Raw genomic sequence first — 13,973 nt, 5'->3', positions numbered from 1 at the left:
AGTGATGGGGGCCTGAGTTTCACCTCTGATTATAGTTGTAAACGTGCACTGCAGATGGTACTGTGGAATATCCCAAATATTCATTAATATAAAGACACACTTATTAATCTAATACTTAATTTTGGTAGATCAATAATGATCTTAGTAATATTATTTATTAGCCATTACTCAATGGAAGCATCTTCCTTTTTTCCCTTAAGATCATTTCTACTTCTTTATACCACAATATGGGATTATTGAATTTTTGTCTAAATTATTGGTGTAAAGAATATTCACAAGTTAAGATTAAAAGGGAACAGAGGGAAAATGCACACAGTAAGTAATCATTCTTAGTAAATGGTGATGTGTTTAAGACATAGAGTAAATAGAGCAGAAATTATAAGCAGTCAAGTAAAAAAAAAGTGAGGAAAATATGGAAAGTCAGTTATTAACCAAAAGTTATTTTAAATATACTGAGTGAATGAACAGGAAAGGACTATAGTTATTTTTGTTGTTGTAGGTAACACTGTCCTACACAAAACCACTTATAGCCTCTATCCCCCTACTTTTTAAATTTTATTTGTTTTGTTTTATTTTAATATAAGTTCCTTAGTCTTATATGTGGACAGAACTGAACATTTATTTATTCAGTCTATCCAACAGCTTTTTTAATGATATCCAGCCAGTTGAGCTTGGAACTTGGTTCTTCCCCTTTCGTTTTCCACCATGGTATATGGGAGGCATTGCTACTGCTCTATAATAGATGACAAAATGACTCATGGAGATCACAAAACCCACCCAAGATTGCTAGGTGTTAGTATCTGAAAAAGTTAGTATTGAAATCTGAGTCTGGTCTCTGTGTCAGAGACCTGTTTGCTTCTAGAAAAGATAGTTTTTGTGTTTATATGTGTGTATATGTGCAAAAATGACACACTCACGTACACTTCCAACACACCAATCTCTTAGTGAAATGACAAGTCTGGGCCTTGTCACTTACTGTGCCTTGGAATCCTAATTTTTAAACCTGAGCTTCTGCTACATAACTTTACACATTTCTTTCCCATTTTTTATTTTCACACCCTCTGACACCTCAGTTCATTCTGCACCGTAGATCAGCATGAGAAGAAAGATTTCAAATACATTTAGCTCATGAGGCATTCTTCACATGTGTTCTGTTTCCTTTGTTCATTTTTTTAAATGGAAAGAGAAAAAGAGTTTAGTTCTGTCCTCTTTAGTATTATTTTAATTTAAATAACGATAAACAGTTTTCCAGGCAATGTTTTCATCTCAGCAGACAAATGCATTCAGATGGACACACATCACTAGAAGCTTGCCTTCTGTTTTTGCGATTAATTGAGATGTAGAGAGTGATGGGTGTGGGGTAAAAATAGAAAGGCAATTAGTGCAACTAGGCATGAAATACATTCAAATACAAGCAGAATGTCTCCCTAGTTAGTGATCTCTTTCTGGGCTCTTGAGGGTTTTAATCCCATTAGTTAAGTCACTGGAATGGAAGTCTTCAGCCTTTGGGGAGACCATAGCATTAAAAATGGAATTAACTCTTAACTGCAAACTGAGTCAGCACAATAGGTCATTAGTTCTACTGCTTGGGTATATATCATGCTGAGCTTTGGTGTGTGGGTTTCTGAAATGTTAGGAGTGAATTTACAAAGCATTGCAAGGACTAAATGATGGTTATCTATCATTCCAATCTTCGCCTTCACCACTGAGATACTAATATCTCTGGTGACTCAAAATCAGAATTGAAATACAAATGAAAGTTTTTGCTAAAACCAATGGATTTGGACCTTTACTTAGAAAAGTTGTATATTTTGTCTTTTGAGGAAATAAACACATGCTTCACTTTATAGAATATCAGTCATTCCTAGTTTTACAAAGCTTTGTCCTCAATTGATAAAGATGAAAATATCACAGTGCCTCAGATATTATCCTACCCCAAGTTGAAAATTTTTCTTCACATCTTCGTAAACAATAGAAATTGACTAGCTTTGATTTGAATATTTTAAAATAAATTTCTAAGTATAAAATGTTGAAATATTTAATATTTAAGTTATCTGCAGCAGTCCCTGATTTCTGGTAGTCTTTCCTTTCTTCCCTTACTCTCCTACATCCTCTGATAATCTCTCCAACAGATATTGTTATCTCCTTTGATCATCCAATGTAGTACAGTTATTAACAACTGCCATCTACTGATTGATTACCACAAAGTTTTTCACAATTGGCAATATTGACATTTGGGTCCAGATAACTCTCTATTGTGAGGAGCTGTCCTGTGCATTGTAGGATGTTTAGCAGCATCCCTGACCTCTACCCCCTAGATTCCAGTAACAACTCCCCATGTTGACAATTAGAATATCTCCAGACATTGCCAAATGTTCCCTTGGTGTCAGAATCTTTCCTGTTTGAGAACCCACTGATTTATCTTCTACTAGGTATTATTTCATTTGAGTCTAGAATAATTTTGCAAAATATGTAGGACTGTGTTAATCAGAATCTTGGTAGAAAACAGAGCCTACATAGAATGGGTCATACACTGTTTAGGAAGAGACTACTTACAGCTGCTTATGGACACTGAGGCACCCAGAAAATAGCAACAGCAAGAAGCCGTTCCCACCCCTAGGGCTGAAGAAGCAAGGAGAGAAAATAATGCCCCTGGAGTGCTGGGAAGACTGAAATGTGAAGCAGAGACCTTTACAGGGAGATGAAATCAGGGGGAGAAAAGGTTCTACCCAGTGATGCAGCACTGTACCAGAGAGAGCATAGAATCCCGGGTCTCTAACTCCTTCATTCTTTGGTCACTAGACAGTTCTACCCGTAATTTGAGCCCAAATGAAATCCAACCCACAAAGGACTAGAGAGCTTCAACCCCAGGATTCAGTCCCATGAGTTCAGAGAAAGAAGGAAAGTGGAATCTGTTGGGGCACAAGGAGAAAAACAAAACAAAAACGGGGGGAACCCATCTCCACTTTAACATGAGAAACTGAGATTTAAAGATACAAAATAATTAATCCAAATCCAAATCCCTAATGAGGGAAGCAGGCATTTAAAGCACATCTATTTCACTCCATGCACTACAAAGGCATTTTCCTAGCTGATTTGCATGAATGAGCTGACTGATAGTAGCTGATAGATGCAAAACCAGAACCCAGTTCTCATTCCTATTCTGATGTTCACTATTTTTATGTTGACCGTGGAAAGAAATTTAAGAGCTATATATGCAGCCCATTCTCAAATAGACATGCGTAGGAATGAAAGCTATCTGCCAACCTGAAAAGTCTTTTTTTTCTGACAAGCTTATGGAATTTTAGGTTTCATATAGAATGTTTAAATGGCATATGCTGTTTTTGCAAGCTGTTGGCACATTTTTGTCTTGATTGCAGAAACTCGGTCCCAGCTGGTGCAATGTGTTAGGAGAAGGAGGAGGACTGGACTGAGAATAGGAGATTTGGGGCCCAGTCCTGGCTCTGTCATTCCTAGCTGTGTACCCCCCCAGCAGTAGTAGCAATAGTAAAAATTCTGTAAACCTTGTCTTCCCTTTTGCATATACCTGGATCTTCATAGTTATTCTCAGGTATCTAGTCCAGTGGCCACAATTCAGTGAGATGAGGAAGGAGTTAGATTTTCATGTTTCACAAATGAAGAGTCAGGCTCAGAAAGCACTGAAGTCTCACTGGAAATTTCATACCTGGGAAGTGGTGCCTTGTGGACCCAACTCCACATATTCCTGCTGAAAGCACAGTGCCTGTTGCATTCCACCTTTCCAAGTGAGCAATCAATCCGTTGATTTACTCCCTCCAGAGAGCCTGTCTGTAGCATTGAATCCACTAGGCTTCATAAAGTCTTGTCTAGATCAAAGTCTGAGAATCTGTGATTTTTGTCTTAGGATGATAAGCAAGGTGACAGCAGATACCAGTATATTTAGCACATAGGGATTCCTCATTTTTTCCTATCTGGGTTATAGATGGAATATATTTATTAGGCTAAACCTTTTCAAAGACAAAAATTGGTGTTCTTAAAGGCATTTTAAAATAAACATATATGGGGGCGGAATCTAGGTAAATTAATACAATTCCATTTTTTTCCCTTTAATCATGGGTGAGTTGGATGCTAGTAATTCAGAGTCAGCCCTCTCTACTAAGATAAAATGGGTTGACACTCTTGAAAAGTCTGCAAGAACCTTAATTCTTCCTGCAGAGGTTTCCCTTCTTTGCCTCAGGGTGGAAGGCCCAGGAAGTGAGACATTTCAGGCCTCTAGTCACTGAGCTTCTTGTACGCAGTCCTGATCTCTGCCCACCCCTCCTACCCATTTTCCACTTCTATGAAATTTTCAGGCCCCCATTTAAAAAAATGTTTTCAGTTTATTCAGGCATAAAATCAGGTATACAACACACAAAAAATTAACTTGTTTTATTTCACCTGGCCAGTTCCAAGAAAATCTAGGGTTCTCAGTCCAAGGTAGAGCTAAAGAGAAGGGAAAAAGAAAACAAAGAAGAAACTAAAGTATAGGTATTTAAAGTCAAAAACAAACAAATATACGATTATAAATTCTAGTTTTGATACCCTCTGTAGTCTGGAAGAATTATAAAATTCCTTCACCAAGAAAGTATTTTAACTGATCCAAAATTCTAGCCACACTGTAACATTGTATCCAATGTAGATAATTAGCAATGCTTTGGAAAAGCAATTTCATCATTGTTTTGGTGTTCTTACATAAGGAAAAGAGATGGAGCAGTATTTTCAGTATTTAGAAGGTTAAAGTTGAACTAGGTTACCTGGGTACAGATCCTGGCTTCAACCCTTTTTACCTTTGTGACTTTGGGCAAGTTACTTACCCTCTCTGTTTTTTGGTTTCCTCAATGATATAATCAAGGTATAAATAGAATCTATTCCACATGGATTTTTTTCTGGCCTAAAAACTTAAACTGACAAAGTGTTTAGGACAATAGTGGAACATAATAATCACTATTTAAATGTTACTTGTCATCAGAAACATCCTTCTCATCATCATCATCATCACCACCACCACCATCACCGTCATCAATTTCCAAGACAGACTCAATCCAGTGTTTCCATTCTTCTGATGTGTAATCACTTAAAAACCTAATAAATAATGACCAATTCTAGAGCATCACTATTTAGGATAATTTAACCAAATAGTAACATAGGTATTAATAATGTACATTTATATTTTTGTAGCATATAACCTAACCCAGAACTTTAATTCTAAGACTTGGCCACCCTTCCTTTCTAATTAATTGTACACTCATTGTATAGAAAGTTTTATTCATAGCAATTCTACTTGATTTTGTGTTATTTTACCAAGTGCATTTTCCCAGGATTTCAGGTTAAAAACTACTGACAAAGAAATATTTCAGGAGTCAGAACTAGACATAAATTATGTGCTGCAGAGGTGTCTTCTTATTACCAGAAGTCAGGCAAGAATCTCTAAAATCACATTAGGGTACTGTTTTTGTGGTTATTGAGTTTCACCCTGGAGAGAATTAAAAGGACTGACAATGAAGTATAATAAATCTTACTCAGACCCAAACATACTTAGTCATTTAACTTCCCATTAACAATCCCAATTCTGCTAGATAAAATAGGGAGAAAACATACTTCTGCTCCCTTTTCTCTTTACATTTAGAGAAGTAGAAAAGCACTTCACACATTTCATAAAAGTAATTATGACCTTTGTCTGTTTAATTAATTTATAGTCAATGCCTTATTTACATGCTTGGGTTTTTAATTTGAGAAGAGAAGGGACCAAGAAAAGGGTGAGCCCTTTTTTACACACAGAAGCAGCTGGCTCTCCATTTTTTAATTTTTACCTATTTTCTTTGTCTCAATCCCCAGCCTCTGAGCCCAACTTGAAGGTGCGGTCCAGGTTAAAACAGAAAGTGGCAGAGAGGAGAAGCAGCCCCTTACTCAGGCGGAAGGATGGAAATGTTGTCACTTCATTCAAGAAGCGAATGTTTGAGGTGACAGGTAATTGAGGAGTGGGCAGACACACACTAAAAACTGCTGCTGGTAGGAATGAAAAAAATTAGTTTAGAATAAATATACCTGTTGTGTATTAAAAGCTATTTTAAGGAGAAAGTTCTTGAAAGGGAATTATATTGGAAACTCACAAGTAGTTCGGTCAACCTTGCCATGCGTTTACCAACTGTGTTAAACAGGAAATGAATGAAAAACAGGACTGTGTGTCAACCCGGGCAGAACTAGGGAATGCCAAAGCTCACCTTCATCTTTTCAGAAACAGGCAGTCCATTTTGGGAATGCCAACCAGGAGAATATAACTTTTAATGAAATTTGATCAGAAATGAGCAGAGGGAGGTCCAAAAAGAACATTTCCCCCATACTCAGACATGAATGTACAAAATACATCTGGGAAAATTAAACCACGTGGAGCAGCAAAACCTCGACTTTTCAACAAATTTACAGAACTCATAAATGACTTTATGTGTTTACAAGTGAACTGGGACTTATGGCAGAAGGGGGATATATTGCCTTTTATGAAGGGAAAGAAACTGTCATTTTCACTAGTCTCAAATGGAAGAGTTCTTATTTTTTTAGCTGCCTGGTTAGTGGTAGGGTGAACAGGTTAGGAAATTCAACCTGATGTCTTACAAAGCCCTCTAGTCCCATTTGTACCTGGTCTGAAATTAGAGAAGACCTGGGGATACAAGAACTAAAAAGCTAGCCAAAATAATAACACTGACTACTGTTCATTGGGTACCTACTTAGAGCTGTGCATTGTATCTGGTCATTTCCTTTGGTTGCATCAGTAAAGAGAAGGAAATCTACAACCATTTTTCCCCATTCCTGAGGAAAATTCTGCTTCCACCAATGTAGTCAGTTGGTATTATTTCTCCAGCTTCAGATCTTATTCTTAGCAGGTTTTTAAAAATTATTTGTTTTCTTTATCTTCTTTGATCATGATAGTGTCTAGTTTAGGGAGACAGTATGGAGAAGATTGTGGAAGTAGAGGTGAAAAAGTACAGAATACTAATGAGACTTGGTAGTTTGACAGGCTCTTCGGGGAAAAAATGTTTAGTCTCCTATTCAGTCCTGATGGAGTAATATGTTTATCTGAGGAAAAATATTAGTGGGAAAATTTTCTCTTGAGGGATAAGAAATATTAAATACACAAATAAATAAATATTTTACTAGAGTTTATTTTCCAGTATCAAATATAATTACTAATTTAGACCAATTGAATTATAAATTTAGAGTTACAGACTTTTCAAGAAACTTATTTGTATATCAGAAAGTAAAAATATGAAGTAAGTTTTCATAATAGAGGTCCTTGATGGGAGTGGGGAGTTGGGGAGGGAATCTGTTTTAATGAATGTAAAAAACAATGAATGTACCAATTGACTAACCAGATATAGTTGATTTTCCCAATTGGAGAGAATAGGTTCTCTCATAACAGAAAAACTTGAAGAAAGTAGAAAAACATGCATTACTTTTTTGTTTCTTTATTTAGAATCTTATTACCTAAGGTCATATTTCTTTATTCTAATGTTCTTTTTTATTTTCCTATTAATGTTTTTTCCTTAATCATAACTTTTTTCCCACAGTCACTTTTTCTTTCTTCAGTGGAAATTTAGCTCGATACTTATCCAAGCAATTATTAATTCTCATTAATAAGGGTTATGATTTGCTAGAGTTCTACTCTGGATTCTTTATTTGTGAAATATCGTAATTTTCTCTTTCTAATTTTGTGAGGTAATAACTCCCCTTCTATCTAAGGAAATAATGTGCATTCAGAAAGACTTGTGCATTTATTAGACACACATTTCTACTCAGTGAGCTGGGACTTGTGGATGCTTTGGTAGATATTTTTAACTGGTATGTTGCAGTTAATCTAAATGTCTCTGGAGGATCTGAACTGGTGGACAGACAGCTTTCTTCACCTGTATCCTTCCCTTTTCTCCACCAAGTTTCATGTAATTAGGGTGAGCTTTATTTGAATCTTAACACCGATTACTTTTGCTGTCCAGTCAGAGAGCACCATAGCATCATCCAGTTCAACTGCTCTTGCTCTTCTTTTCTTACGTCTCTCTACCTTTCCTGTTTCAGAGGTTCCAGTGTTTGCTTTTTCCAAACCTCTCTCCTCCCAATAGTTGACATGGGAACCCCTTGTCACCTTCCTCTTTCAAATGCAAGAGTTTTCTGCCCCTCTCCCCAGAAAAGCCACATTATTTTAAAATTCTAAGTCTTGGCACATCCCTGTGCCCGCAGTGTCTTCTCCTCCACTCTCGCTTCACTGCCCCCACTTCATGAACTACTTTTCTTCAAGCCCCAGTGGCAATATTATTTCTTCTCTGAGGTTTTCTCTGGGTTCCCAGAAAATCAGTTGTTACCTCCCCTCTCAGACCCTACCCAGTGTGATGTAGAATCCTGTTAAAGGATTTGTTGTCTTGAATTCTAGTGCTTATCATAGTGATTTCTACATAAAGAAATACTTCTGTATGAATATTACATAAAATAACATAAAGAACATAATTTTAAATTGATAAGACAGAATGTTTAAAAAATAGTTTTTGTTTTTATTTTTTTAAGCTAGGATATGGAAATGGGACATTAATGAGAGATCGGTGTGCAGTCACAGATGAAAGACAAGAGTTAGGAGTCCAGGGGGAAATAATTCCTGAAGGATTTTTTTAATGTGCATTTTCTTTGTTAAAAAAAAATAAACAAGAAAGAGGCAAAAATAAAAAGTAGATTAATCAAAACGTAAGCAAGATACATAGACCAAAAGGTGGTAAGCAAGATGTGTTTAAGAATGTTACTGAATCAACCAGTAACTTGATGAAATTCCACAGTAAGTAGGTGGCAGAATTAGAATTCTGTCGCCAGTCTCACATTCTTTCCATTGGTACTGCATTTCTGAGTAGAGAAATATCAAAAAAGGAAGGGTAAACTACAGTAGCCTGCAAATTGGGAGCTCCCGTGCATGGGAATAGATGGTGTGTGAGCCAAGCTTTGAGCCTAGAGGTGGGATTGGGCATGCAATGAAGTAGGTGGAGGAAAAAGAGGACAGAAAGGCATGAGGTGGGAAAGTGGCACATACGGAGAGTGGGTGACTTAAATTGGACCGAGTGCAGAGTTCAGAAAGGGCAATAGTAGGAAATAATGTTAGGCTCCATTTTGGAGCAGAGGGACATGGTGAAAGTTGTCCCACTGTGATCCATCTGGCAAAAGTTTAAGGAAAGTTTGGGAAGACTACTGTAGCAATTCAGAAATATTAGAAGACTTTTGCTATAGTTCATAAGAGAATAAGGAGGGCTGAGGGATTAAACTGAAATGATTGTAGTCAGAAGTAGATGAGAAATAAAGTAAAGAAGAAAACAAAATGACCTAGTAACCAATTAGATTTGGAGTTAGAAAGGGAGTGAGAATGACTCAGAGGGTAGTGATAAACAGAGATAAACAGGTCACATTTAATATTAAAATACATTGAATTTGATACACATGTAAACAGTTGGAACATGTCCAGCCTTCCAAAGGGATTCAAGCAATAACTTATGAGAAGTAAAGACAAGAAATATAACTTTCATGGAAGTATTCTGCTTAAAAATGATAGTTGATATCATAATTTTGAGTGATTTTGACAACAGAACTAAAAAAAGGGATAAAGCCACAAATTTAGGTGATTATCTACAATTTAAGAATTGGTTGAAGGAGGAGAAGCCAGAGAGATGGAAAAACAGACATGGAGGTGGAGAATTTTATTGGAAAGGATGAGGAGAATGAGAACTGTTTTGTCAAAAGCCTTCAAATTTGGGGGAGTGTGAGAGAACAGTTGCAGTCCACAGTGAGCAAGCTAGATTGCTAGGTTCTGAAGGAACGAATAGACATTGTAAAAGCAAGTTATTAGCTTGCTTTCAGACTAGAGAGACAAGCCAGTGGAGAAGGAGGGCCTGGAGATTCAAATTACTTGATGGAGCAACGTCCTAAAGCAGTTGGGGTCATGGTTGAGAGTAAATGTGCTAGCATTGTAGAGGGGAATGGAAGAGAAATACTTTAACTTTGAAATGGGAAAGGAGAGTGTGGATAACAAAATCATGAGGGAGCAAGAAAAATCACTGATGGAAAACATACCAGAACTTGTCAGTCTTTGAGAAGCATGAGACAGGAACATTTGTGCAGAACTGAGTAGACAAGGTGTAAGGATGCCCCTAGAAAAATGTTGAAGTGAATGACCTACGGAAGGTGATAAGGAATCGATTAGAGCTCAAGAGAGAATTTGCCAAGGCTTGTAACATGACCTCTCTTAGCTGTATTTCTGGGAACTAAAAGCTTATATTTTGTTAATTAGGTATTTTAGAAAGTGCATTAATTTGTAAGTTGAAAGGTGTGTGAATGTTACATCTGAAGATGACAGGGATGATCTATATTGCTGTTATCTAACTTGCTAAAATGAGTTTCTTGTTGTATTGGTGTTTAAAATTTAACAAACTAAATTTAGGCAACTTCCTACCTTCTAGAAAATAAATTGAGTAGAGTTAAGATTAGATGATGCTATACAAGACCATTCAAACTTTATATTGTATTTTGTTCATGCAACTTTGACTGAGATGTGCTTTAACAGAGTATAGCCTAAGTAGATTAAATAAAGAGCAGTTTATAACACAGCCTATAAGCAATTTTCCCACACACAACAGGAGTGACTCCAGGCCTCCTATGGTGAAGGCATGTTTTTATGAACTATGCAAGCCCATTTTCTCTATTTCTGTTATTTTTTATGGTAGCTCAAGAGCAAGTAAGAGAGGAATACCTTCTTTATTTTCTTTCCTAATCAAAAGCTTCCACAATCCTCTCTAACTGGAAATCTCTACTTCTCTAGAAATTATTGACTAGTATGTTATAGTTTTAGCAGTGAAAGCAAAGGGAGAAAATTAGTATGAAAATTCAGGAATGTTCCAAAGATTTTCCCGGTTTCTTGGTTTTGTTTTTGGTTTGGGGGGGGGGTTGTTTTGTTTTGTTTTGTTTTTTAGTGAGATGGGGCTTGTCATTCATGTAGGGGAAACAAACCAATGTCTGCTGCTGTATATTAATCACTTAGAATGTAACTACAGTTTGTATGTTTCTCATGAGTATATTTGTATTTCACAATGTTTTTTCAGAATCCTCAGTCAGTAGCAGTTCACCTGGGTCTGGTCCCAGTTCACCAAACAACGGGCCAACTGGAAATGTTACTGAAAATGAGACTCCCGTTTTGCCACCTACTCCTCATGCTGAGGTAAGGCTCTTATTATCTTGATTCTTTAAAAAATTAAGTCCTTGATGAGCCCCCTGAAACGAAGTGGTATTTCAGAATTGAAGTTGAAAGACACCTGTTCTTAGTTATTTTTCTTATAGATTTGTAATGTGTGGAATTGAGTAAACTTGATAATGGTTTGGAAATACTGAAATGTAATCCTCAAAAAAAAAAAACCACTCTTAGAGATACTGAATATACACAGCCCAGCAGTTGTGCAACTCAGAAGTCTTGCTTGGTTCTTGGTTTTTGTTATTCTGATGGAAGGAGACCCATTAGTAAGTAAAAAACCTTCATGCAGACCTCTCAGAAGAACAGCCCAGAAAGGCAGGTTTTATATATTTGACTTGAAGAGAAATGAAAAATAGTTGGAGTATCATATTCAAGGAACACAGAACTCCACTAAGCAAACATTTGTTGAGGACCTACTATACGCCAGTCATTTTGCCTGACAGTGGGGCTATAAAGATAAGTAAGACATGAACTCTATCCTTGGAAAACGAAATATTAAAGGAATTTGGTCTGAAATAACACATGATTTTTTTTTCTGATTGTGTGCAGTCAACTTTACTAACATTTGTTTCTCAGCATGTGATTTATTGAAACCAGTGATAGAGGGATAGAGGAAAGTAAACTTGGGCATCAGTAAGAATTTGTCCAAGTAGTTTCTGCATGAGGCTAAGCAAAGGCAGCAGTCTGGAAACAGCCACTCTTATGGGATCTGCTGTTTTGAAGTCACCATCAATTAATAGACATTCTTAAGGTTTATTTTCTGTCATTATAACACCTCCTTACCATGCACTGCTCTGTGCAGGGAACGCTGGTGCAGTAACTTCTCATGTATAACTGACATGCTTATTCCCTTGTATTTTATAGTTATGATACTTCAGGGCTGAAAGGGACTGATCAAATAAATGTCTGATTCTTGACTCATCTGTATAGCTTTCCTGTTATATGGTTGTGAAACTTCCACTGGAACACTCTTAATTAAAGGGGACTCACTTCACTGTCTCCTGAGACAACCTAGTTCATTTTAGACAGTTAGCTTAACTGATAGAAATGTCTTCTGTACATTATGCCAAAATCTGTGTTTATGATTTCATACACATACGCTTATAACAGATTATTTATAAATTATAAAATTATCAGGCCAAAATATAATTGAAAACAGAAATTCAGAGCTTATCCCAATAAAGGAAAGGACTAAAGCCAGTGAAGTCACTTTTGCTCTGAGGACGTTTGTGTACTTGAGTCGTGAGTTTTGGATTTCAGGGCCTCACGTAACTCAGGAGAGAGGAGGCAAAGCCCTGTACTGACCAAAGAGGCTAATCTAATAGGAGAGCATCCAGACAATAAGCCAGGATGCCAAAGACCAGTATCTGTGCTACACTGGTGAGTCCCTCATTCCCCAGAGGTGTCCTGATGCAGACCAGGGCAGGGCCAGACTCTCCCTGAGAAGTGATCAAAAACTAGTTCTTGTGTAAAGTTGTAGCCCAGATTTATGTAACGTCAAACTCTTAATTTGGTTTAAAGTGCCCCAGATTTGGAGTGTCCTGGATATCTGGAAAAGCAAATGTAAATCCTTTCTAAAGGAATATACATACATTCATTCAGGATTTAAAAATTTTCCCTCAGTTTTCCAAGGAAAATGAGCAGAATAGATAGATGGTTATGATCATCTTTCAGCTATTTGAAGAATAACAATTCAAGCCTCTACATTATCTCCAGTCCTCCATCTCTTTCCTGTTTCTTACCATTCTGGTGTCCCTCTTTCTCTTTTTCATTTTTCTTTCTGAAACATGATACCAGATGGAATAAATACTTCACATATATCTGTGGCCATAGATGTAAGTGGAATTCTTGAACAATTGGTTATAGGTATTGTATTTCTGTTAGTGCAATTATATTTCAGTATCAGTCAGTTATTTGCAAACTTTTAATCAATTTCCAAAAAAAAGAACAACTTGGTCACAAATACTTCTAAAAACTTTACATTTCCGTTTCCTCTCAGTTTGAAGAATGTGATTCAGTAGCAGAAATGCTTAAGGATCTGGGTTCTAAATAGGTTCTGGATGAATTCTGAATCCTTGGAAAACGAAAACAACACACTAAACTACATTTATTCAACAGCATTTATGATTGTTAGAAATGCATTGTTAGTGCAAAAAGGTGCAGAAGATCACTTACAGCTTGATAGTATTTTTTTAAGTTCAGAAACATCAGTGTAATATTTTGTTCAGAAAAACATATGTAGTAAAAGTATATTTTAAAAATGCAAGGGAGTGATGAACACAAAATTTAGCACGGTGTTTACCTCTCAGGAGGTAGGAAGGGGATGGGGGACATGGTTTGTTGTTAGAGAGGAAGATATATTTATATATCCCTTCATTATAAATACAAATTTATGCATACAGTACCTAGTACAACATAAAGAAACAACCAAGAAATAAATATATATACGAGACTGGAAATAAATAGAAAAAAGTGAGATTTTTCTCCTTACTTCAGGTTTTTTAAAAAACCTGTTAAATAATTGCACATCCCAGATTGTGTGACCTTGTCTTTAAATTTCAAAATATACACAGTGGAGAATGTAAATAAAAGAATTTGCTTATATTATTTAATCTGTTTTACTCCTAAAACCTTTTCTGAAAAATATCTGTTTAGATGCCCCAGCTTTTCAGCTAATTGTTGAACATATTCTGTC

General features: G+C 36.4%; 1 protein-coding gene across 10 annotated transcripts in view; it reads left to right on the top strand.

The window, feature by feature from the left end:
- Positions 1-13,973, top strand: part of HDAC9 (histone deacetylase 9) — an 819,260-nt gene that overhangs the window by 472,669 nt on the left and 332,618 nt on the right. For 8 of the 10 annotated variants that reach the window (XM_074367374.1, XM_074367375.1, XM_074367376.1 and 5 more), the window contains 2 exons: positions 5,854-5,985; positions 11,133-11,248. In XM_074367374.1, the coding sequence (XP_074223475.1) occupies positions 5,854-5,985; positions 11,133-11,248 (248 nt within the window). The remainder of the gene's footprint in view (positions 1-5,853; positions 5,986-11,132; positions 11,249-13,973) is intronic. The other 2 variants (XM_074367383.1, XM_074367381.1) reach the window with 1 other exon arrangement.

Source organism: Camelus bactrianus, chromosome 7 (assembly GCF_048773025.1).
Source record: "Camelus bactrianus isolate YW-2024 breed Bactrian camel chromosome 7, ASM4877302v1, whole genome shotgun sequence".
In the NCBI taxonomy this organism is placed as follows: domain Eukaryota; kingdom Metazoa; phylum Chordata; class Mammalia; order Artiodactyla; family Camelidae; genus Camelus; species Camelus bactrianus.
Note: the sequence above shows the minus strand (reverse complement) of the source record. Positions and strands in the feature narration are given on the sequence as shown.